This window comes from Equus caballus, chromosome 13, assembly GCF_041296265.1.
Source record: "Equus caballus isolate H_3958 breed thoroughbred chromosome 13, TB-T2T, whole genome shotgun sequence".
NCBI classification, from domain to species: Eukaryota; Metazoa; Chordata; class Mammalia; order Perissodactyla; family Equidae; genus Equus; species Equus caballus.
Genome location: NC_091696.1, coordinates 26,235,001 through 26,259,834, shown reverse-complemented (window position 1 = coordinate 26,259,834; position 24,834 = coordinate 26,235,001). Strand labels below are relative to the sequence as shown.

The window sequence follows — 24,834 nt, the reverse complement described above, 5'->3', positions numbered from 1 at the left end:
CTGCAAAGGTGGCAGTCAGTGTCTGGGGATGGACAAAAGGGTTCTTGAGGTGGCAGGTGACAACACAGAGTAAAACCACTTTGGGGGTGCGGTTCAAGAGCTGTGGTGACACCAGAACCCCTTCTCCTGTGTGCTGATCATAAGAAGAAACCAGTCTGGAGAGACTACCTGAGACGCAAGAAACGCTGGACCAAAAGCTCAGACATGAGTCTCTGTTTCAGGTCCAGTTCTTCCCCATGCTGCCTCTGCGACTGTGAAAAGTCCCTTTTCCTTTCTGGGACTTCGAAAATCAACAAGGAAACTTCCAGATATAACAGTAATATTTTTAGGGCACCTACTAAGTGCCATGCACACACCACATGTGGGGTACTTGCTGGGGGCCTACAATTAAATAAGACATTAAATGTGTACACATAAGAATACACTAAAAGAAGACTGAGTTCCTTGACCAAATATGCCTCATGCTTAACCTGCTGATTGGTATAACCTTCATCCCTAATTCACTCACAGTGGCCCACAGGCTGACTTTGCTACTCATCTGTAAGGGTTAAAACACACACCTTGTAGCTCTAGCCTCCTCACCTTGGACAACTGCTTCTCAGGTTAAAAAAAGGTCACATTTCAGAAGAGCTTGTACATCTAGGTTGTCAGTATCTATGGTTGTCATAAATACCAAACTGTATTTATGTAATGTTTATTGAGACACTGCCATTCTTTGAATTTTTAGAAGTTAGTGGGGTTGTGGATGGATAGTTAGATACAATTCAGGTCTCCTGACGCACGAGGAAGGTGAGGCACAAAGAGGAAGATGGCAAGGGTTCTCAAATGGCACTTCTGGGTATATCCCAACTCACCTTGATGTATAGAGAAGCAGCATGATTTGGGAAAAAAGAGCCTAGATCCTGGAATCTTAAGACATAATTTATATCTCAGCTCCATCAGTAACCAGCTCTTAGGTTCATTTTCTTTATTTGTAAAATGATGACACCTGCTTGAGAAGATAAAGTCCTTGAATGGACCTATCACTGAGCTTGGCACATTGCAGATGATCAACAACGTCGTATATGAGGCTACGTATAGATCCCCACAGTAAGTATTTAAATAAGTCACATAAAACGACATTTGTAAAAGTGTTTTGAATACTACAAAGTTCTATACAATGTGAAATGGTGCTTCATCTTATTATTTAGTTATTATTGTTAACTCTAATCTCATTTGTTCACTGCCCCCCAAACATGAGAAGCATCAACATTTTTCAACCAAGAAATTAGGGAGGTGAAAAGTCACTGAGTCCCAACAGGAAATGATGAAGCTCAAACTGAGCCCTTTGGTTACCACAACCTCTCACCTCAGGGGTTCCTGGTCAGTACCTTATTTCAAATGCTCCATTCCACTGTCTCAATAAACATGCATATACTTGGGAGACCTTGAACCAAGCCTGGGTTTGGAACAGTGATGGAGAAAACTGCCTCTGGTTATTCTTCAAGGAATGCAGACGTCATGCAGGTCTCTAGCTAGTATGTCTCAACATGATCCCCCTGAGAACAAACAGGGAAAGCTATAAAGGGGGCCAATTTGACCTACCCAGCTGTAACTTAGGAAAAAAAAGAAGAAAAAATTATATCCATTCAGTGAATTTTGGGACTTCCAAAAGTATAAAGTTTGGCTACTTACTAACACCTCCTAACACAGAGACTTTACGCTCCCTATCACAGCTATATGGTAAAGTTATGAGGAACAATTATCTGTAACTGTATCACTATCCAAAAGTCGCCAAGGGGGATCAACTAAGTTAACCACACACACACAAATACATATATGCGTGACCAAAAAGAAATTCGTTCATCTTTACTGAGGACAGAACTCTCTCCAATCCAAATACAGAATAAGACAGACTCTTTCAACAACCAAAAAGCAACCCAGATTATACTCAATGACAAGCCAGTTGCATGAAACATGGTAAAGGCATCATTAGTACAAATGCCTCTGCTTATGACCTTCCTGATATTCAGGTGGCTCAGCGTTCATGGTTAATTTCAAGAGGCTGAAAGCTATCACCTCCATCTAACTCCTCCTTGGCTTTGCAACCTTCCCTTCAGGTAAGCCATAAAATCTAAGCTAATGGCTTATTCTAAGAGAAAGCAGCTGACCTTTTCTCTGGGAATGTAGAATCATGTATCCAATCTCGGATGTTTACAGAAGAATTCCTTTTATAAGTCAAAAAATACTCATAACCAATCAAGTGTGTTCTTGAAATACACTATGTAAGCTAGCTCTTCACTAGTTCCCATGCTCTCCTAAATAGTTAAGGTAATTGAGGAATAAGATTAAACTAATTACTCTGCTGCCTATTGACAGATGCATGGTGACAGACCCAATGGAGTCAAGCAACTACGATGCACATGTTGGTTCATCAGTCGATACTTGAAAAAAAATGTGAGTAAGTATGAATGACTAAATGAAAGAACCAACAAATAGGTAATGACTCCGTTTAGACCTTAGGCCCATAAGTAAGTTTCCTTTAGTTACTTGAAAGAGTCAACACAGATGTGCCTGGACCTGTTCAGCATGATTATTCCCTCTTAGGAATTGTAGAGAGGTGAAAGAATGGAAACAATTTTTATATAATCTTCCTTCTACCTTGGGAGAGGAAATACAATCACATATTAATTTCCCTCTGGGTCTGCCATATTGTTAGGGCCTAAATAAATAGCTACATGGAAAATCAGGATATTCAGTGCTAGTTCTTTGAATTCAGCCTCATTTTACAGATGACAAAACTAAGGTACAGCAACATTAGGTAACTTGCCCAAGGACACACAGCTGGTTAGAGAGAAATTAGAAACCAGGTCTTCTGAGCATCCTTCTCCATTACCTACCCAGGATGAACAATGGAACATCTAGAACTTGTTCATCTCACTATTCATTTTAAGAAACAAGAGTTTAGCTGAAGATGTCTGACAAATTTCCAACAACTCTTGAGTATTCATTTTGTTGATTTCTATTTGATCAAAATCTACACAGTTGTAATCTCTGTCTTTTTTCAGGTATACGACATGGTAGTAATGGACAGATATTCTACACACACATCCAATGTGAGTGTAGCAACATTTGGTTTGGCATGGAAATGCTGTGATATGAAAAAGAGAAGAAATTAATGAAAGTCAGGATTTAAAATAATTTCCAGTAGAAATTTAATCCAAAGATGGTATCAATAGGAATTTTGGATGGATATGATAGAATTAAGCCAACTGGAAATATGGTGTTATTGGAAGAACAATAAAACGTCATTTTGCCCTAGACATAATCTTGGAGGGGTAAGAAGAGGTTGAGTGGATAGGCATATGGAAATCAGGCATCCAAAATGGAAAGCCCTTGAAACTAAAACAGGAAATGTAGAAATTTCCCAAATAAGCTAGGAAATTTATAAATGGCTTAGAAGTATCTTATGAGAAAATAAAACTGTAAAAGATGTATAGAAGCCTGAAGAAGAGACCACTTCTTTGTTGGAGCCCAGAAAATAAACACTGGGATTCATAGGAGGTACATGCAGGTTTGAGTACCAGTTTTCTGAACTTGTTTCGCTTATCCCTTCCATTTGGAGATGAGTATCCAGGAAAGGAAATGAAAATTTACCAAAACAATAACATTATTGAACATCTACTTTGTGCCAGGCACTATGCAAAGTACTAGGGATATAAAGACAAGAACATGGCTCCCTGCTCTTCTCCAGGTCTATGGTTCTTTGCTTTGCTGCTGTGAAATTGGAAAGGAGGAGAAAACTCCTTTCTCTAGATGCAAAATAGAAGACAGCATGTCTAAGTTGTCTCCTAAGCAGAATACGTCCTATTTCAAAACCAAGGATGGGGGTTCTACAAGCAACCATGAGGGCCTTCTGAGCTTCTGGAATGTTGCTGAGGGTGTACAATCTTTACCAAGTGTGAAATGTGGCCAATCAAGGGATGGGACTCTTCCATTGTAAGCACAAGCCACATGCCCAGTCTTCAGTTTGACATCTCAGCAGTTTCTGAGACCTTCAGAAGCCAAGTAAGGCATGTGGTCTGTGTTGAGTTAGGAACATAAGCCTCTGCTGGTTTTCTTGCTGCTTTTCTTAGAAGCTACCCACTTCCAACCCAAGTGAACACAAAATGATCAAAAACAACAAATTTAGCATGAATAAAATGCTTAGCATGCACTAATAAAAGCATGCATGTCAGGGGAGAGGGAGGTGATGTGGAAAATCAGAGGTACAGCATTTGCAGTTAGCCAGTGTCCCAGCAGGCTGTCCCAGGTACTGGTGAGCAAGTCACAGGAACCAAACAACCTTCTCTAGGTGGTCACTAGAATCATTAAAAACCCAGAGGGAGGAAACTGCAATCAGGAGTCATATTAGAAGCTTCATCAGGAAAAGGAGGATTCATACCTATGAGGAGGTTGCATTCGTGCATATAATACATGTATGGATACACCATTCATCTATAAACATAAGCAAGTGGGTGCACGCACACACACAACAACTCTATAGCTTTCAAGTCCTTCTCCTGAGCTGTCAAAATTTTAAGAGCATTAAAAAAGGGGAAAGTATATGTTTCTCTTCTGCATTTGTTATTATATGGCAGGGGTTCTCAAATCCAACTGTGTATCAAAATTACCTAGGAAGCTTTTGAAAAAATACAGAGACTTTGGTCCCACTCCAGACGTACTGAGTCAGACCCTCTCTCTTGTGATGGGTATCTGGGAATTGACAATGTTTGGCATTTGGGATAAGGGCTGCACAATCCACTTAATTGCCATCCGCTCCTTCTCAGACAGCATGCTTGCTCTTGGCTCCAGGTTGTGCCCAGAGGAAAGCCTGATGTTTGGGATAAGGAGTTTAAAAAACATTGTTTGGGGACCCTCACAAATTTCCATTTAGCTTGGATCAGGAAGAAGTGCCCTAGGACACGAAGGCTGAGCCTTGGGTTCCAGTGGAAAAAAAATCACAGCTCATGTCTTCTGGCAGTTTTCTGGCAGATCTCAACTTTCCAAAGAGGAGGACAGCCTTCCTCCTTCCCCAAGTGATTCTCTCTCACTTCCCCAAGTAAAACTAATGAAAGCTAACATTCATGGAGCACTTACTACAGGCCAGGCACTGAGCTGAGCATCTTCATTTAATTGTTACAGAACTACAGGTGGAGCTATTGTCATCGCCATTTGGCAGATGAAAGAACCAAAGCTTGTCCATGGCCACAAAGTAGTAAGGGACAGTCGGAAACAAGCCTAGGCCATCAGACTCAGAGGACCAAGTATTTGACCACTGGGCACTACACCTTCCAACCAGCTCTGTCATGTGGCCCACACAAGAAACAGAAAATGACTAGATGGAGAGAGAATTACTTTTAACCTCCACGCTAATTTCTTAACCAGAGGCCGGCCTGGTGGCGCAGCGGTTAAGTGCGCACATTCTGCTTGGGTGGCCTGGGGTTCGCCGGTTGAGATCCCGGGTGTGGACATAGCGCCGCTTGGCACACCATGCATGCTGTGGCAGGTGTCCCACATATAAAGTAGAGGAAGATGGGCATGGATGTTAGCTCAGGGATAATCTTCCTCAGCAAAAAGAGGAGGATTGGCAGCAGTTAGCTCAGGGCTAAACTTGCTCAAAAAAAAAAAATTCATAACCAAACAGGGGGTGTTTCTTAGCATAATGGGCTGCTGCTAGGGGGAGAGAGAGAGAAAAGGAGAAAATATAGGCCAAATATGTGGAACAAAGTGTGTTGCTTCTTTGTTCTCATGCTACCAATTCATTTCAAGTGGAGGATTGGAATAATTGCTTAATTTGGGTGATTAAGAAGTTTAAGATTAAGAAGATTAAGGTGCCAAGTGCTTCCTCTTTTCTTTGCACTAAGTACCATAAAGAACAATCCCACATCTAAGAATCAGATGGCCTTCTCTAATCCCCCACCCAATTTCTACTCTTTACAAAAGTCCTCCAGGTTCTCTGACATTAATGTGAAATGCATTCACATGGCTGGGAGGGGAGGCTAAAGGAGATGCTTTGCTTATTGTCTCATCAAAGCCTTTTCCATGCATGAGTATGTCTCCTGCATTTATGGAAAGCTCTGCTTTTTTAGCTCCTTTCCCAGTCACTTCCACATTAATTAGTAAGGGTATCATTTTATAAATTACAGCTTCGTATCAGAGCAAAGCAGAGTTTATCTTAATTCAGTCAGCTGTGTGAAATACAGTACCCTAATTTTAGACCGCCAGTTCTGCAGATCCCTATGGAATAAAAGAATGACAGGTTTTCCGGAGAGAAATCCCAGTGGGTTCCCTACAAGTCTCACTTTTGCCTCCAACAGCATCCCTGGTGGGGTTGCTAAAGGGATCCCAGGACACTGAGTGGCATCTTTTCTACCATTAGCAATTCAGATTTGAATGCAAATCCTCCAAGCAGCACATGAAAGCAGCCCCCGTTAGCTCTGGGGCTCCGAGGGGGGCCAAGGCAAGATGCTCTGGTACAGAGGAGGCTGACAGGGGCCCAAGCTCCAGCGCGGAGCAGAAGTCTGGGAGGATGGTGTTAAAGTCGGTGATAAACACCAGACAATCTCAGTCCAAAAGGAGAAGCCTGACGGTCTTAACTATAACAGGGCCAAGCAGGCAGGACTGCAATTACAGAGTCTTGAGTGCTCCTGCCGGGAGCCCTCTGGAGGAACGCCTAGCGACAGGGCAGGGACAGATGATGTGAGTGCGGAGCAGAGCAGCTCCCAGTTAAGAAGAGGACCTGAAGGGCCACCAGAATGTTCAGGAAAAGCAACCAGGGTGACTGAGGCAGGAAGTGTGCATGTGCCAGAGGCCCTCCTTTCCCCTGTCATCACCTCTCTCATGGACTTGCCTATAAACATCTCTTTATTCTCCTTTACTGCCCTGAAATCATCCCAAACTTTGAGAGGTGGGCACTGGCTACCTTCCTATCACCCATCACTCTGGTCTGTCACTTTGCTGCTTCCTGCAGTGAGAGATGGAACCTGCACAGCAACAACTCAAGAATTCAGGTCCAGGAAAAGGACTGGTTGAGGGCTCTCAGCATGCAGGAAACACCTTGACCCCCCAGATCCCTCTGAAAACCCCAGCAGCTCTGGTAATTCTGGAAATTAGCAGAGTTAGGTGATCATCTAGACAAGTGGTGCTAGATACCTCCAGAGATTCTGAGGTAACTGGCCTGGGATGAGGCCCAGGCATTGGGATTTTTACAGCTGTCCAGGTGATCCAATGTGCAGTCAAAGTTGAGATTGCTGAGGAAGACACCTACACGGAATGCAAAACTGGGGATCCTTACCACCTTCTACCACTGCTGGAAAATAGTGACACTTATGGATTTACATTGCTTTTTAAAGAAAGAATGTCTGCTCAGCTGTGGAAACCCCAAAGAAGGCATATCCCCTTGGAGAAGTGCCACTGAGTTGAAAAGTGAGATTGACTATCACCTGTAGAAGATCTCCTGGAATGGCCAGAAAGTACCAGTCCCTCCCTGGGCATCAGTGATGCCCAACAGAATGAGATTATGACTACCAGTGGGAATGTGGCCTGGGCGGCTCCAAGGGCCAGCAAGAATGCCTTGAATGCTGAACCACTACTATTGTCCACCCACCTCTGGCACCCACTAAACACTGGCTGCCTGAGACACCAGGGAACCTACTTGCAAGGAGCTAAGACTCCTGGGGGCTGGAGGAACGATGCTCTTGTCCGTTAAACAAAATAATCTACAGCCCCCTTTCCAGTGTGTACTTTCGCTGTCATCCAACAGCCCATTACCATGTCACAGCACAGCGCACCCTTCCATAGGTCACTTTGTTTAAAATGACATGGATAATGCACATGTCAGCAAGCTGACAGTTCTGGCCGTCCTTCAGAGATAAAAACCTCAAGGCGAGAGCCTGTTCTTATCTGGGGGACATGCATTGGTCTATCATCCAAGTCAGGCAGAACATGATTTCTCCAGAGAGCACTTTTTTCATTTCCTGATTTTAAGGAAATCAAATAAGCACCATTTGTCTTCATCTGAATATGCTTGACCTGCTCAAATGATGATGTCTTGCATTTTATAACAGGCTACATATGCTGAATTCAAATTAACGACAGTACAGAACAAGAGCTTTTAGATCTCTCTTGGAGGCTGGCAGTAGAGATGGAGGGAAAATTCTGGGCTTGATGGGAAGATCCCACTAAATACTGACCACAGAATTCTGAGTAAAATCCCCAAGCATGTAGGAGGTCAAAGTCAGAGAATATGGCTCAGAAAAGCCAGTTATGGAGGACAGATCCAGAAATTGGGAAAGGGAGGTCTAGTCCCTTCTTTTTGGTGCCAAGCAATACTGAAACCATGATACTCAGGTAACCCTTTTCAAAATACATAAAGTAGGAATAAAATTGGAAAGAAATTTGGTTGGAGGATTCGGAGCTAGACCAAACAGACAAACGATCTCTTTGCTTGAGGCAGCAGAAAGTTCACTTTACCAGGTTGTGATCCAGTCTTCTGAAAGCTCAAAAACCAAGCTCCTTTTCTTGATCCATGTTGAACTGGATACACAGAGGCTGCTGGCCATCAGCCTCGAAATAGAGTATGTACCTGCTGGAAAAACTGCCCCCCTTCCCACCTAGCCATCCACCAGGAGGAGAAGTGAGCAGTTCCCATCTGACATTCCCTGTCCACCCCTCACCCCACAAAGACATTCCTAGAAACATGCCATTCACATTTTTATCATGAAGGTCAATTTGTACAGAAAAGCAGGAAGAAACATATGTGTCACCAAAAAAATAATGACTTTACAAATACATACTAGCAAGTTTAATGGTTCAATTAAGGATTAAAAAAGAAAAAGCAGATGATCATTAAAATAAATAATTCCCCTTTTAAAATCTTCTATAAAGACTTAGCATCACATATATGTAATAGTAAAGGGCTTGTTTAAAAAAAGCTGACCTCACAAATTAAATATGTTATTTTTTATCACAGGGAATGTCACTGTGTGAATAAAGCCCATTTTGGCAGGAGAGATAGGTGCTGTCAACCTGAGGCTGGCACCCACCCCACTGTAGCTCCATGTAAGAGAAGCACGGTGCTCACAGTGTCTTACGGATTGTGCCCACAATGGAGGGGGTCTTACCTTCTCTTCCTGGTCACTGTCGCTGTCACACTGAAAAGGAAGATAAGAGAATAACGGTTAATGACAAAATGGAATAAGTTTTTGCTTTTTGTAAAGAAAAAAAAGCAAGACAAGTAAATAGGAAACACTGTCTGAGCTAGAAAGGGTTTGTTCAGCTCAACCACTGGTAAACGGAATCAGAAGCAAAATGCTGAGAAGCTGCTCTGTTGATTTCACTGGAAGCCTGTGCTCTCTGGCTCTTCTTGGGGTCAGTCTGGCAAGGCGCTCCATCACACCAGTGAGCACTCCTCACTGCACTGCAGAGGGGACGCCTCTGGAGGAGCCAAGCTCACTACAGGATTAAGGTGAATCAAGATCATTCAGTGGGATTCAGAGTAAAATCAATTTCTTAACAGAGACTTTGCACCTTCACTTAATGTGCATGGCTGTATTTCTCCTGGTGCTTTCCTAGAGGAAAAGAGGTAAACCTCTGGACACTGCATCCTCCTATTTGGACTTTGAAAGAAACAGAACATAATGGGCAAGGCTCACGTGTGACAGCTACCTCTTCTGGAGTTTAGAGGCCCAGAGAAAAGACGGAACACTCCCCATAAAAAACATGCCAAGGACAACGGTCAGGGTAATAAATCAACAATGTGGGCAAGAAGATATTGTAGGGCACTAGACTCACACTATATCTAACAGATCCCAAATTCCAACTGTTCAGCTGCCTTTAGGATAACTAGAGAATGACAACTCAAAGCTTTGGGTTCCTCATTAGAAGTAAAGGGAAAAAAAGAACACAAATTGTTTTAAAAACCAAGAGTGTGGGGCAGGCCCAGTGGTGCAGCAGTTAAGTGCGTACGTTCCGCTTTGGCAACCCAGTGTTCGCCAGTTTGGATCCTGGGTGTGGACATGGCAACGCTTGGCAAGCCATGCTGTGGTAGGCGTCCCACATATAAAGTAGAGGAAGATGGGCATGGATGTGAGCTCAGGGCCAGTCTTCCTCAGCAAAAAAGAGAAGGATTGGGGGCTGGCCCCGTGGCCGAGTGGTTACGTTCGCGCGCTCTGCTGCAGGCAGCCCAGTGTTTCGTTGGTTCGAATCCTGGGCGCGGACATGGCACTGCTTGTCAGACCACGCTGAGGCAGCGTCCCACATGCCACAACTAGAAGAACCCACAACGAAGAATATACAACTATGTACCGGGGGGCTTTGGGGAGAAAAAGGAAATAATAAAATCTTTAAAAAAAAAAAAAGAGAAGGATTGGCAGATGTTAGCTCAGAGGTAATCTTCCTCAAAAAATAAAAACAACCAATAGCGTTTTGTTAGCCAATATTTCATTTTAAAAAGAAGGATGTGTTTTGTTATAGTAAATGTGCAGCAGATAAATATATCCATTCATTCACTTAACAGCCCTTGATAAGTACTGTTAAGCTAGACAGATATTCAACCAAGACATAGGACTGGCCCTAAAGTAGCTTTCAGTTTAGCAGTGGCAATAAACTAGAACACAAACAATGAACAGGGGTGTGGCATGATGAGAGCAATATTCCATTAAGACGACTTCCTATGGGATGGAGGAGGGAGAGTACCCTGTGGGGAAGGACAAGGGTCAGGGGGAGACCAGCCTGGCAACCATCACACTGTCTAAACCAGCACAGTGCATCGTTTGAGAAAGGCAGGAACAGATGGCACAGCAGTTCCGAAGGTAGAATCAACAGGACTTGATAACACAGGGATATGGGAAGCAAGTAAGAGGGATGCGTCTAGGATGATGCCAAGGTTTTTTAGTATGGCCACCTGGACACGGGAGTTGACGTAGCTATGAACAGAAACAGAAAATAAATTTGCTTATATAGTAGCCACTATTGGCTAGATAACCAGAGCCATTCACAACCCCCTTTTCCCTAGTCTGTACCTGCTCTTGACATTTTAAGATTAAAAAAGCCAGATATTCTCTTTCCCAACTTTCCCTGCTGCAAAAGGTGGCCATAAGACCCATTTTTGGCTGAGACTTAAGGAAATGTCTGCTGAGGAGTCTGGAAAATTTTTCTCTCATCAAAAAAAGGAGAAAATCAGAACGCACTTGCTTCTTACCTTTGAACATGATTGTATGAGGATATGATGTCCAGATCTGTGGCAGCTATCACGCAAAAATGAGGCAAAAAGCTGAAGTACAAAATCAAGATGGTGGGGCCGAGGGAAGAAAAAGTCTGGCTCAGCTGAGCCACTTGAACCAACCTCAGCGCAGCCAGCCTCTGGACTTTGTTGTTCAGATAACAATAAGTTACCTTATTGCTTAATCCACAGTTAGAGTGCTTTCAACTGAAAGTAACAAAAACCTCCACTCAAATGGACATCTTGCTATTATAAGACACAATTTGGGAACTATTCCTCTTTCCAGCCTAAGCTCTCTACAAGCCTTCAGGAACTCACATCGCAACCCCAGGGACTGGAGTTTCTACTTTTCCCGCTGGCTCCTCAGCGCCATAGGGTCATCAGAGTTTTAGTGACAGCGGTTTACCCAAGTAAACAGCCTTGTTTTCAACCAAGCTTCCAACCTCAGATTGTCTAAACTTACACTCTTTTGCCTGACAAGTGATTTCTCTATTATAATACGTCAAACGAGTTAAGAAAGCAAAGGGGTGAGATGAAGACTCTGAGGGCCTAGGATAGCACATGGATGAAGAGCAACAGTTCTCCTGACTGTGGGACTCCACTGCCTTTACTTACGCCTTCCTTGAGGTTCCTAAGCTCTGGGCACATTCTCCAGAGTGACAAAGCATTCAGGAGGCATGTAGAAGAGAGAAGATTATTTTGCCAGGCATTTTCCCAGATGTTTAAAACCCACCTTGTGAAGTAATCAGTGATGGCTGAAGGCTGTGGCATAGCATTTGCCCACATCTCCAAGGACTGGTGCACAGAGAGTAGAGAGAATGGAGAGGTTGGGAAAGAACCACCACTGTCCATGCCCCTCACCCCCATCCTAACAGCAGTCTGTTCCTGGGAATGGTTATTTCTATCAAAGTGTTAAGCTTCCTTCTTTCCAGCAGTCCAGTTCTAATTTCAAGGTCCACTTAATTCTGCATCAAGTAATTACTGATATACCCAGAAGCACCTTGTCTCCAGAGTTAAGCATATGGTGAAGAACTGAGACCTACTGGTATCCATTATGGAAGCAGCACGGATGCCAAGCCGATTACAAATGCTCAGGCTCCCCGCACAACATGCCGGGTGAGTGACAGCTCCTCAACAAGGCCAGTCGCAGAGTCTGCCAAAACAGTCTCTGCTGCACTGAGGCCCACATGGTGCGCTGAGAAAACAGTTCCATTTCTGGTATTAAATTCCCATACTGACCCGAGGACTTTGCCGTGAGCTCAGTGGGAGTGCACCATCCAATTTACAGCTCCGCTCTCTGGAGCCTGGAGTGCCAGCCCCTGGCAGAGACGAATGATGGTCAACCCCTCCAGCTCATAAATTATGCAAAGGCAATAAATGCACTCAGCAAACAGCGCCTAACGTTTGCCTAGCCTGGCTCCTAACACACTCTGTAAAAAGCCAGAAGCTCGACACATACAAGAGGTCTATTCCACTCATAAAGGGGGTTTGTTGACAACCCCAGATGGAAAGCGAGCCACAGTCCTAAGGAGTCTTTCTGCTTCGCTGGCAGTGGTTTATGGGCTTGCTTTATGAAAAAGGGAGGCTGTTTTATAGAGTCAGTGTGGGTAGAATTCATAGTCTCAAATTCACATTTAAGACAGTGTACAGCTTTTACATTCTAAGTTCAACATGTGTGGATTTTTGGCCAAATGATTCTTGGTCTTGAAAGGTTAAAAGAAGTGTCTGCTCCCCAATCCCTAGATACACATTCTAATTTATAAGAGTTCATATTGAGCCACCTCCTGATTCAGGTTTATGTTCTGCATGAGGCTGGGAAATGGAAAAGGCATGTCAAATGCAGAAACAGAGTCCCAGCTGATTTGACCATTCTAAGCAGTTTGACACCAGGGTCCTGCATTGGTTTATTAGCAAACAGGTTACACACTAACGACCAACTTGAGGTGACAGAGTACTCTCCATAACTAGATTTCAAAGTCCTTTGTGAAAAGCTGAAAATATTTTCCTCCATTTTAAGAGCAAGAAACAAAGAGGAATGATTAGTCCTTACATCCCAGACAGGGAAGAATTCTTGGTCACTCAGCCTTTAGACTATGACACGACCCAAACCCAACACAAACAAAAGAGGGAAATAGAAGGCCCGAAATCCCAGCCACCTGCCTCAAATGCAGAATTAGAGAGGGACTAGCTTGTAACCTGAGTGTCTCCAGCCACTCCAACACCTCACCACTCAACTTCATCTTCACCTTCTAGTTTCACAAATTAGAAGTCAACCTTTGGATGCAACTTCTTCCTTTCCCAGACAAGTCCCACACCTTAAAGCCTTCAAACAACCAACTAACTCACCCACCTAATATTTTCTCCTTTTAAAAATTAATACATATTTTTTGAATACGTTTTTTAAATGACCCATAACCTTACCACCCATAGATAAACACTAACACATTTGTATAATTCTTTCCAGTCTTTTCTCCATCCTTTCTATCCTTCACACACACATTTTAAGAAATAAAAAGGAATTCCTACTGTTTTGTAACCTGCTTTGTTTTCATTTAATATGCCAAATATTTTAGCTTAACGAGTAAAATTTGCCCTGTAGCATCACTTTTTAAAAAAAGGTTGCACTTCATGAATTGTAAATAATCTAGTAAAAAGATTTGCAAGTGCTGGATATTTGGATTGTTTCAGTTGAACATCCTGGAATTCTTCCCTTACACACATTCACCAATATTGCTCTTTCCTACTATCTTTTCATGGCCCTTCCTTTTCTGTGTATTCTTTAATGTCACTGTCTCCCCACAGCTGCATTTGCACTTCTATTGTTTCTGTATGATTTCCAGGGGAGTCCTTAAAGATTCCCTTGGTTCCATCTACCATTTGCATGTTGAGACTAAAACATCTCTACGCCCACCATTTGCCTGCTATGTGACTTTGGGAACGTTATTTAAACTCTCTGTGTCTCAGTTTACTTAACTGTAAAATTTGGGTAATAATGGCATTTCCCTCATAAGAAGGTGAGGACAAAATGAGTTAATATATGTAAACAACTTAGACAATGCATGGTACAGAGTAAGTGAGACAATAAATGTTAACTGTTATTAACACATGTTTCTGTTTGCCACACTCCCTTCCTGAAGCCCCATAAACACCTCAGACTCAAGTGTCCATCTAAATCTTCACTCACCATCTTTTACTCACCCCAAACCTGCTCCTCTTCCATGCTCTACTTGGTGATGGCATCACGTTGCAATCACTCAGCTGCCTAAGCGAAGAGTCTTATTGTCATCCTTGACTCATTCTTGAGCAGACCTATCTTCCTCTCTCACCGGGCATTACCTATTCTACTTTTTAAATCCTCTCTATCTCCATGGCCATGGCTGCTGCTTCAGTTTAAGGCTTTTATTTTATCATTACATGAGGTTAATGACTGCTTTCCAGGGCCAATGGTCTCTTCCTTTTCTAATCCAAGTCCTTACTGACTAGAGTGGATTTCCTAAATTCCAGTTAGATCATGACACTTCTCATGGTCGATCGATAGGGCAATGACACGCTTCACATTGTTCCCAACTCCCCCGCTCCCAACTTTTAACCACTCCTCCGACACAGTGCTTCTCAAGCTTTCTGTGGAGGACAATCTGGTTTTGTTTTCTTTAACTTCCAACATATTGTAGACCAATACTTGCGCAAAATATAATAAAAAATAAATTGCTAGAAAAATGAAAAAGAAAAGCAAAGACATAAAAAAAATGTAATTATTTAAGAGATATAAAATTACTCTATTGAATTGCTATAAAAGTTTCCAAATGCTTACTCTCAACTGCCATACTTATCTCACAGTAGATTAGTTACAAACAACTCAGGGACTCCCTTGGTCTGCGTTCACACTTTGAACAGCACTATCCTAACACATCCCTTGCTCTAGCCACACCCAGCCATACTTGATCACACCCTCAGGCCTTACTATCTTTGCACCTAACACTTCTCTCTGCCTGGAATTCTTTTCCTCCAAGTTTCTACCTAAAACCTTTAATTTGTCTTTAAAAACACAGTTCCCTCTGTGACTCTTCCAATACTCTTCTTAGAATTAATAAGTCTTAGAATGGCAATACTCTTCTTAGAATTATTTGCTTCTGTCTCCATCCGTTACAAAGCAGTATTTTCACTGTTTGCCACGACAATCTTCCCTATTAGAGTAGAGCTCCTTGTAGCTAAGGCCAGCGCCTTGCTCATCTGAAATCTTCAGGCCTTGGGACTAGTAGGTGCTCAATCATATTGATAAATCCATCTCACTTTCCTTTAGAATTCTTCAAACTGTGGGTGATTCCATGTATCATAAGCAAACTATGATTTAGAAGTCAAGTAATTACAGAGAAAGAAGGCACAAAAACACTGACTAACACGACTGCTTAATATAACGGGATGCACGTTTGAACACACTGGGCACAGTAAAAATTGTTAGCAAAGCCTAGAGTTGGGGCCCAGAGGAAAATATCTTCCATTAAAAGGCCCAGACAAGAAGTGATTATGATTTAATTGCACTTCCTCAAAAGCAAACATTTCCCATTTCCATTCGGGAATCTCAATATCTCAATACATCTGCGCTTTATGACTTTTATCCAAATTAAAATAAGTCAAGGTCTGAGACACTTCTCTGCCTCATTCAGAATGAAGGGACAAGATGGAATTCTAGGTACCTTGTGATAGAATGCATTCCTAAGCAGAAAGTGGCAATCATTGAATATATGGCACACAATGACATTGAGGAGGGCATTGTTCTCTATTCTGCTCAATGGACCTTGCTTGAACAGTTATGTCGTATCTCAAATCCATTTATCATTGCCACCAAAGATGTCAGGGCTGAACACCATTGCTCAACAAAGTTATTTTATTCTTCTTTCTGCCTAAAGGAAATGAGAGGAAAATGAAGGAGAACCCCAACTTGTAAACTGCAGCATCTAACATCAAGTACAATTTAACTGTGCCAGTGACAAAACAAATCGATTCCCCTTTGGGGCAGGCAGTTTATCTAAGACCGTAAAGACAGCCCTCATCTAAAAGCAATTCCAGAAGAAGCCACCTGCAGAAAATGTGACACTTATTTTCTTATTTAAAGAAGAGAGGTAGTGACATAGTGACTAAAAACATGTCCACCATCATCTTCCCGTCTGTCCAATTCCTTGTACGTGTAAAAACAGGGAGCCATTTTGTGCCACATATGGCAATTCTGATGTTGTCGTCTTTTAGCATTCCACAAACCTCTCATTTCACTTTGTTTACATTGCTTTCATACTGGCTTTGGACTTTAATTGAAATTTAAAGCTATTGAGGCCCTAGAACAAAAAGAACATTTTAATCCTGAAAACGGTTTGAGGAATTCTTACTGATTATAAAATTATGTCATCGGCTCCTCCTCCCTTCTATCTCAACAGTAACTATGGCTGATCAAGTAAAACAGCTTGGAAAGAATGAAGCCTAATCAAAAGATCTGTGTGCCAAGCAATAGTTTAAAAGATAAGAAGAAAGCTCTCATAGCCACAAAATGAGCACATTTGAAAATAATATAAGGGCCACCAATCTTTAGCTGTTTAGGAAGCAAAATAGCAAATTTTCAGAAGCTTCTGGAATTCTCTACTGGTAACCTATCATTCCTACATGCAGAGTTCTCAGAACTTTGCACTTTTGCAAGTTTTCAGCTTGAATTGGCCAGTGTTCAAACAACCAATGTGATCTGAGGGGGTTAAGAAAACATTTCTTATTCCCCCTCCAGGGTATCTCAGATAATCACACATTTTGATTTAATAAACAATTTTAAAGTGCCTACTGTGTGCTAGGTTATGTCCACTCATTAGAAGTGCAAATATATTGCCAGAAGTCAAGTTGTCCAAACCTAAAGTTCTAAAGTTCACAAATGAATTTTCAATATTTTTTCCTCTTTGTCACTTTGAAATCCAGGTATATTTTATAAAACAATCTGCATGCTGTAGGAATACCACTAATTTCCACTTAGCTTATTAAAATATTATTGGATTTTTTGGAAGTTGGGGAAGAAGTGGATATTTCACAAATTTTTGGACAGTTCAGCCTTTTTTTTTCCTTAGAAGAAAGGAAGTCACATTTTGCCAAGTATAAACACACATAAACCCCAAAGATGAAATTTACTTAAAACTCAGAGCCCACAAGCCTCAGTGACTGCCAAAATGAGAAAAATGAGTTTCTTGTCCAAAGGTAAAACTGACAGTCTAGGGCCAGGTGATTTGTAAATGATCTCTTTTAAGCTTAAGCAACAGATCCTTTGCCTCCTTGTCATTGATTTACTGATTCTAAGTCATCAATAGCATTAATCTGGACTTGCCTGGGGATATATTACAAATGACTTTGAAGATGGTAGGAAGCAAGAGTTTATTATGAGACCACAGTGTTATTACCAGGGAGACCTTCTCAGCTATGTTCTTTGGTGGTATTCTACTTGTGACCCCCTGTAATGCTGCAATTTTCCCTTTCCAGATCATAGTTGTTTGTTCCTTTGGGTAGGGCCTGAGCCCTCTAGGTTTGCTTCAACTAAAGCCCCGTTCTTTTCAGAGTCTTGTGTAAGCTAATAAAACCCAAATTTACTGATGAGTAAAAAGGAAAAGTATGTTATGGGTTAAAATAATACAAGAGTCTATTTTTTCCGCTGTGTTGTGATCCATAGAAATCACCCTGAGCCTTTTCCCTTTCTTCTCTGCCTAGGAAGCCAATTGCTTTGATTGCAGTGATATGAGCTAGCTAAAATGACTTGCCCTTGCTTGTGAGGCAAATGGAACATGCTAATAGAACTTATCGCATTACCCGATGCAAAAGTGCCATAGCTCATTACTTTAAGATAAAAGGATATCATTGCAGACGGCAAGCAGAATTGACTTTCTGAGGCCCGACTTGATGATGATTTAATCAACTGCTCTCTTTCACTTCTCATCTCTGTGCCTGTCGGTTTCACAGGTGCCGTTAAATGAGACACTCAGAAAGTGAGCGGAGGGAAAGAAATTGCTGTCATTACTTTTCAAGAAAGGAGGTATGCAAATTTTCGACAGAAAGATTGCGTTCATAATGGGCCTGGTAAAATACAAGGATCATGCTTGACAGGTGAGGGCAAGCCATTTGTATGTTCTTCAAGCGGAGTAACCGTCCTCATTTAGAAATGTGCTTGGTAAGAGAAACTACAAATGAGAGGCCTGGCCAGGCCAGGGGAGGGGTGGGGCAGAATCTCACAGGGTGGGTCTATGCCGGTCTGAGTTTTGCAAAGGGAGAGGGTGCTTAATGTCTTAAGGAAGCCAAAGCCAGATGAGCAGATAACAAAGCCTGGCAGCCCTTAGTTTGAACCAAAATGCCAACAAGCTCTTCAAAAGTGTCTTATTTTCCTTCTTATATAACTGTAGGAGCCAGTTGGCATGGGTTCAAATCCTGGCTCTACTGCATACGATCTGTACGACATCTGGCAAGTAACTTACCTCTCTGAGCATCAGTTTGATTATCTATCAAATGGGGCCATTGATAGTATCTACCTCATAGGGTTGTTGAGAGCAATCATTGTGTTCATGAATATATAATGATATTAAGATACATATAAATAAACACAAAAAAGTTTAGAACAGTACCTGACACATAGGAAGCACTCAATAAATGTTAGAAATCATTCTCATTCATTCATTATTCAACAAAGATGGATTTTTCTTTCCTTTTTTGTTTTCAGAGTATGTGTGCCAGGTGCTGGAAATCTAACTGGCTCTAGTTTAGATAGAATGAAATTCTTCACTGATTTCACATATCTAAGTCTTGCTCCTCTGGCAGATGGTGAGCTCCTCAGAGAGAGCAGTCTGGGTGTCCCTAGACTCATCACAGGGCCTCGTGCAGTGTTAAGGACCCTAAAAGATGCTCAAGAACAATTTGATGATTTATGGATTCATCCTCCCTCGTATCTGATACTGCCTGTGGAGCTCCAGACCTTAGAGGAAGCTCCTCTTGGAATAGGAAATGTCTGTCTTTAGTTGGGAACCTCAGGTGATCACTGTGTGCTTGAGCCAGGGGAAGCAATGACGCAGCCAGCAGGAACAGACAGTCTGGCTTGAATCACCTTCAGGAAGACAGAAGGGATCTGAACAGATTAAATGATCAGGGTGGTATGAACAGAGGTATTTTTTTATCCACTTTGCCTTCAATAGGTAATTGTTCTATTTTCTCCAACACTCAGAGTAAAAGCATTTTTCTTTCTTAAAGTGCCTGTAACTCTGAGTTCTTTTTTCCCCAGGTAATGAAGCTGCTGCAAACCATTCTTCCTCCCAGCCCTGAGGTTGTAAGGTACTGAATGTAGCTTCTGCTTTCCACGCTAAATGGTGCCTACATGATTCAATTCCCTGCCAAAGGGACAATGTCCACCTCAGGCTAAGGAGAAAGAGAGGGATCCACAGCAGCAGAGTGGCTCTGAGCTGTCTATTTTGGAAAAGCCTGGCTCCTGGAGTGCATTTCACACCTTATCTTTGCAGCATGGCTTTTCAGGGTAGGGATTCTCCATAGGAACTATCTCAGAGCATTTCTCCCCTAAAAATGCCAGCCAACAGCTATCAGTCATTAAAAAAGAACTTCCTGACAACAGCCCTGGGAAGTAAGTGCACAACTCCTCCATTTTTTTTTTTAAGATTTGATTTTTTTCCTTTTTCTCCCCAAAGACCCCCAGTACATAGTTGTATATTCTTCGTTGTGGGTCCTTCTAGTTGTGGCATGTGGGACGCTGCCTCAGCGTGGTTTGATGAGCAGTGCCATGTCCGCGTCCAGAATTCGAAGCAACGAAACACTGGGCCGCCTGCAGCGGAGCACGTGAACTTAACCACTCAGCCACGGGGCCAGCCCCAACAACTCTTCCATTTTTGAGAGAGAAGTTAAGGCTTCCAGGGGCCGGAAGCGCAGCCGAGTGGTTAAGTCTGTGCGCTCCGCTTCAGCGGCCCAGGGTTTCACTGGCTCAGATCCTGGGCACGGACATGGCACCACTCGTCAAGCCATGCTGAGGTGGCGTCTCACAGAGCACAGCCAGAGGCACTCACGACTAGAATATACAACTATGTACTGCGGGCTTTAGGGGAAGAAGAAAAAAGAAGATTGGCAACAGTTGTTAGCTCGGGTGCCAATCTTTAAAAAAAAAAAGAGAAAAAAAAAAGGCAGCTTCCAATGGTAGAGGGAGTACTGGAACCCAGTTCCGTCCTCCAAAGTTTGTGTTCCCAGAAAGCCCAATACACCATCTCACTCTCTCTCACGCACTAGGCAAAGAAACTACTTGAAAAATATCTTCCTCATTGATGGCACGGTGGAAGGTAAAGCAGAAGCAAGCTGAAACTGAAAAGAGGTTGTAATGATCGTAAGCAGCTGTGAGGCAGCTGGTCAGCCACATCCCTACTCTACCCTAGACAGTTCTCCTTTAAGAGGAGGACCTAGTCCCGTACCTGGCTCAGAGGAAGTGCTCATCAAACCTGAGGCTGACCTACATTCAAATGCTGTCCCCTTCCACTGAGCAACCATGCAGTCTTGGAAGACGTCCTTAACATCCTGGAGCCTACCTTTTTTTAACCTGTAAATGGGCTTGATATATACTCCACAAGATTTTCATGAGAATTAAATGAGTTCAAGCATTTGAACGCAGCCAGAAGGAAATACTTCTATTTTTTCCCCACTCTGTCATGAAAGATATATTACACACAGAAATGAGGTAACTTAATGGTTATTTAAATGTTGAGGTGGACTTTCGCATCATTTTATTGCCAGAGGGAAAATCATATTCTATAAAGGTTTCTGCTTGGGAGGTGTCTGAAGACTTGATACAAAAACAGAAACAACAACCCAAACAAACCAACAAAAACAGAAATTGTCATTCCCTCTTAAAGAATAGGGCAACAGGAATCTTCCTGGTAACAAATGGTTTTATTTCACTGAAAAATTATCAACAAGGCAAGACATTTTAGAACTCAATTTTCTAAGTGTTCTTTTAGGTTCTTGATGCACATTTTTGGGGATGGATTTAATTTGGAACTTATTCTTCAGTCAAATAGTGGTTAGAAACCTGTGTACAGGGACTAAAGTAAAATGCACAGATATAAGATTTGGAGTCTAAACTTGTAGGTTACGCAAAGAGCAATAACGACTTGTGGGGCTTTGATATTATTAAGATGTTCACTCAAATTCAAATAGGCAAAAATAAATAAATAGACAGACAGACAGAATGGATATGAAAAACATCAAATGATTATTGGTGCAACTAGGAAGCCAGCCATTTTGGAATTTGACCAGAGATTTTGACCAATCAGAATCAGGAGTTACTTGGATAGCTCTTTGCACAGAATTTACTCATATGCAAGGCCTATTTAAAGATTGATCTAACAAAATCAACCAACAGGGTAATCTTGGAAAGAGATAAAACTTCCTAGAGCATTTTAACTTTGGTAACTGAAAAATGAGAGAGAATATAACTAAAGTGCTTGTCACTTAGTAGGCACTCAACAATCCAAAAGACTACTTCTACCACTCTGGGACATGTGGGCATGTCTCTTTCCTCTTCCATATGTATGGACTTCTCTGGCCATCGTTCAGCTGTTGGTTTCTAGCACCTCCAACACTGTGGTCAGTTTCCCCAAATATATCTCATAGTTTACTTATATCCTGCTCTTCCTAAATCTGGCACCTAGTAGGTGCTCAATAAATATAAGTGAAAGAATGAAGTCATAAATTACATCAGCAAAACATCTGAGAAAAAGTGCCATGCAAAGTGTTTAACAGTGGAGATCAAGAAATAAACAGTAGTTGACGGAATGGATACTAAGGTGTTTGAAAGTGGTGGGTGTCTGAACGTGTCTATGAGGAAGACATGGAAATAATTTCAAGGTAAAAGTAAATCCTAAGAAAATAACACTATACACTTGGAGAAGTCCAATTTTAAGGTTACTCTTTTAAGGAAATCAGGAAACTCAAAATCCAAAAATATTTCTTTTTACATTTGACTCACTTCAAGCCAACTAAAGCAACTGGAATTCAATAAGAAAAGGGAAAATGGTGCTCTCATATTGCTGAAACATAATGGCCACACTATCAACGTCCCACCAACCAGATTTTTTGTTTTGTTTTTAAATGCAAGATAGTGAAAAGCGTAGCTAAAGGAGTAGAAATGCGGCTTGAGGCAAACTGGTTTACAACTGTCAAAAGGTGGTTTAAGAAGATCCGAAGCCACGTTGGACTGCTATTTCATAGGATTCCAAAATGAACTCTTTTTTCTTCTTTTCTTTATTAGGTACTTCACTTTTGCCTCTCTTAGAATTCGTCATATTTATAACATGGATTTTATATTAAATTGTACCTAACAACAGTCTTTATTTTAGGATGGCTTGAAAACCTAGTCTACTATATCATAAGCAAGGAAGGGTACGATTACTATAAACTGTCTGCAAGAAAATACAAATTGCCAAGATAAAAACACCCACTGGTCTGCCAGTCTCAAGTTTCCTGTTTTGACATACTATATGCAGTAATTTGGTATCCACAATCTCTTATTAGAAAATGAATGTGCTATTTTTCTGAATGCTGCAATTACAATAATTGAATTTAAAATGGGGATTGAGTTTCCCTATTTGGAGGAAAAGAATAATTGTGTATTTCTGATTAAAATGAAGGGGACTGAAAAGAGGTTGTACAAATTCCAGCTTCAGTCTCCCTTAGTGACTCCTTCTCGTCAGGCCAGAGAAAGGAAACATTCCAATGCAGACAAATGCACCAGCACTTCAGCAGCAGGCACTGTCTTTGGCCTCATTTGCTTTGTCTCCTGGCCTTCAGTCACAACACCCCTGTGACAGAGGCAATCAGAACACCATGGCATTGTTACATTTCAAATGGCAGCCATGCTGGAGTTCCCCACTGTGTCAAAAATTAAGAGTTAAAATTCAAGGAAAACAAACATCTCTTTGTGTTGAAAATGCCTCTCCCCTTTTAGACTGCCAACATTTTGGAGTAGTTTTTATTTCTTCATTATAGAACCTCTCCTCTGGGTGGGGGAAATGTAATGAGAGAAGGAGTTAAGGGAGAAGGGAACTAATGCTATTTTCTAAAGGACTCAGCTTCTTTGGTTTTACAAAAAAATTATATAAAAAGCTGCCTTTAAAGATCAGATATAAGGTGGCCGGCCCCGTGGCCAAGTGGTTAAGTTCGCGCACTCCGCTTCGGTGGCCCAGGTTTTCTGCAGTTCAAATCCTGAGCGCGGACATGGCACTACTCATCACGCCATGCTGAGGCAGCATCGCACATGCCACAACTAGAAGGACCCGCAACTAAAAAAAAATACACAACTAGGTACTGGGGGGCTTTGGGAGAAAAAGGAAAAAATAAAATAAAATCTTAAAAAAAAAAATCAGATATAAGAAAGGGAAAAGGATGGAGAAACAGGGCTATCTTGCCTTTGTGATGCCTTTATATTTTGTTTTTGATGGTACCACTCAGTCCTCTGAAACCCCCATTTATTCAAATGTGAAGATGAAATTTAGTCTCACAAGTCTTCCTAAATGTTCCTTAAAATACAGCTTCCTAAGGAAAATTTTCCCAGCACAAAGTGAGCCATGGATTGTCTCTTTATACTGCTTACTATTCTTTTTTAGTGGCTCTACTGGGATATAATTGACATGAATAAACTGCCCATATTTAAAATGCACTATGTAGGGGCTGGCCCCGTGGCCGAGTGGTTAAGTTCGCGCACTCCGCTGCAGGCGACCCAGTGTTTCATTGCTTCGAATCCTGAGCGCAGACATGGCACTGCTCATCAAACCACGCTGAGGCAGCGTCCCACATGCCACAACTAGAAGGACCCACAACGAAGAACATACAACTATGTACTGGGGGGCTTTGGGGAGAAAAAGGAAAAAAAAAACCATAAATAAAATCTTTAAAATGCACTATGTGATACGTTTTCACATACATATACAGCCCTGAAAACATCACGACAATCAAGATCACAGCCAGTGCCCTCAAAAGTCTCCCTGAGCTCCTGCGTGAATCCGTCTCTCCTCTCCCTGCCCATACAGCTTTTGCCCTTCCCCCAACCATTGGTCTGCTTTCTGTCACTACAGATTAGTGTGTATATTTTCTAGAGTTTTATATAAATGGAATCATACAGTATGTATTCTTTTGTCTGGTTTCTATCATTCACTGCTTACTATCTGAACGCTAATTAAAAGGGAGCCTCCTAGCTCCAAATTCTCAGAGGTGGCCTCGACCAGGGCTTACTGTCATCCCCTAGGAACAGGACCGATTACTTGGTCTGACTTTATTCTTAGACTTTATTATGTACTTCAGTAATCAATAAGCACTTCTATGGCACAGGGTTTACTTTACCCTATAAATCCAAGGGGGAGAGAAAGATATTAAGACATCAGTATGGATGAGCTCTGCTGCTCTGCAACACTGTGAGGAGAAGGCAAGCAACAGATTTAAATCTAAGAAGGTTACAGAGCAGTCACAGCTCCTGGCTGGATGGCAGGGATCGTAAAAGACTCAGCAAGATCTACAGCAATGCACCGTGAACCAATGGGACT

General features: G+C 41.9%; 1 protein-coding gene across 8 annotated transcripts in view; it reads right to left on the bottom strand.

Moving 5' to 3' along the window:
* Positions 1 to 24,834, bottom strand: part of AUTS2 (activator of transcription and developmental regulator AUTS2) — a 1,156,658-nt gene that overhangs the window by 310,873 nt on the left and 820,951 nt on the right. For all 8 annotated transcript variants that reach the window (XM_023616830.2, XM_023616828.2, XM_023616831.2 and 5 more), the window contains one exon: positions 9,144 to 9,173. In XM_023616830.2, the coding sequence (XP_023472598.1) occupies positions 9,144 to 9,173 (30 nt within the window). The remainder of the gene's footprint in view (positions 1 to 9,143; positions 9,174 to 24,834) is intronic.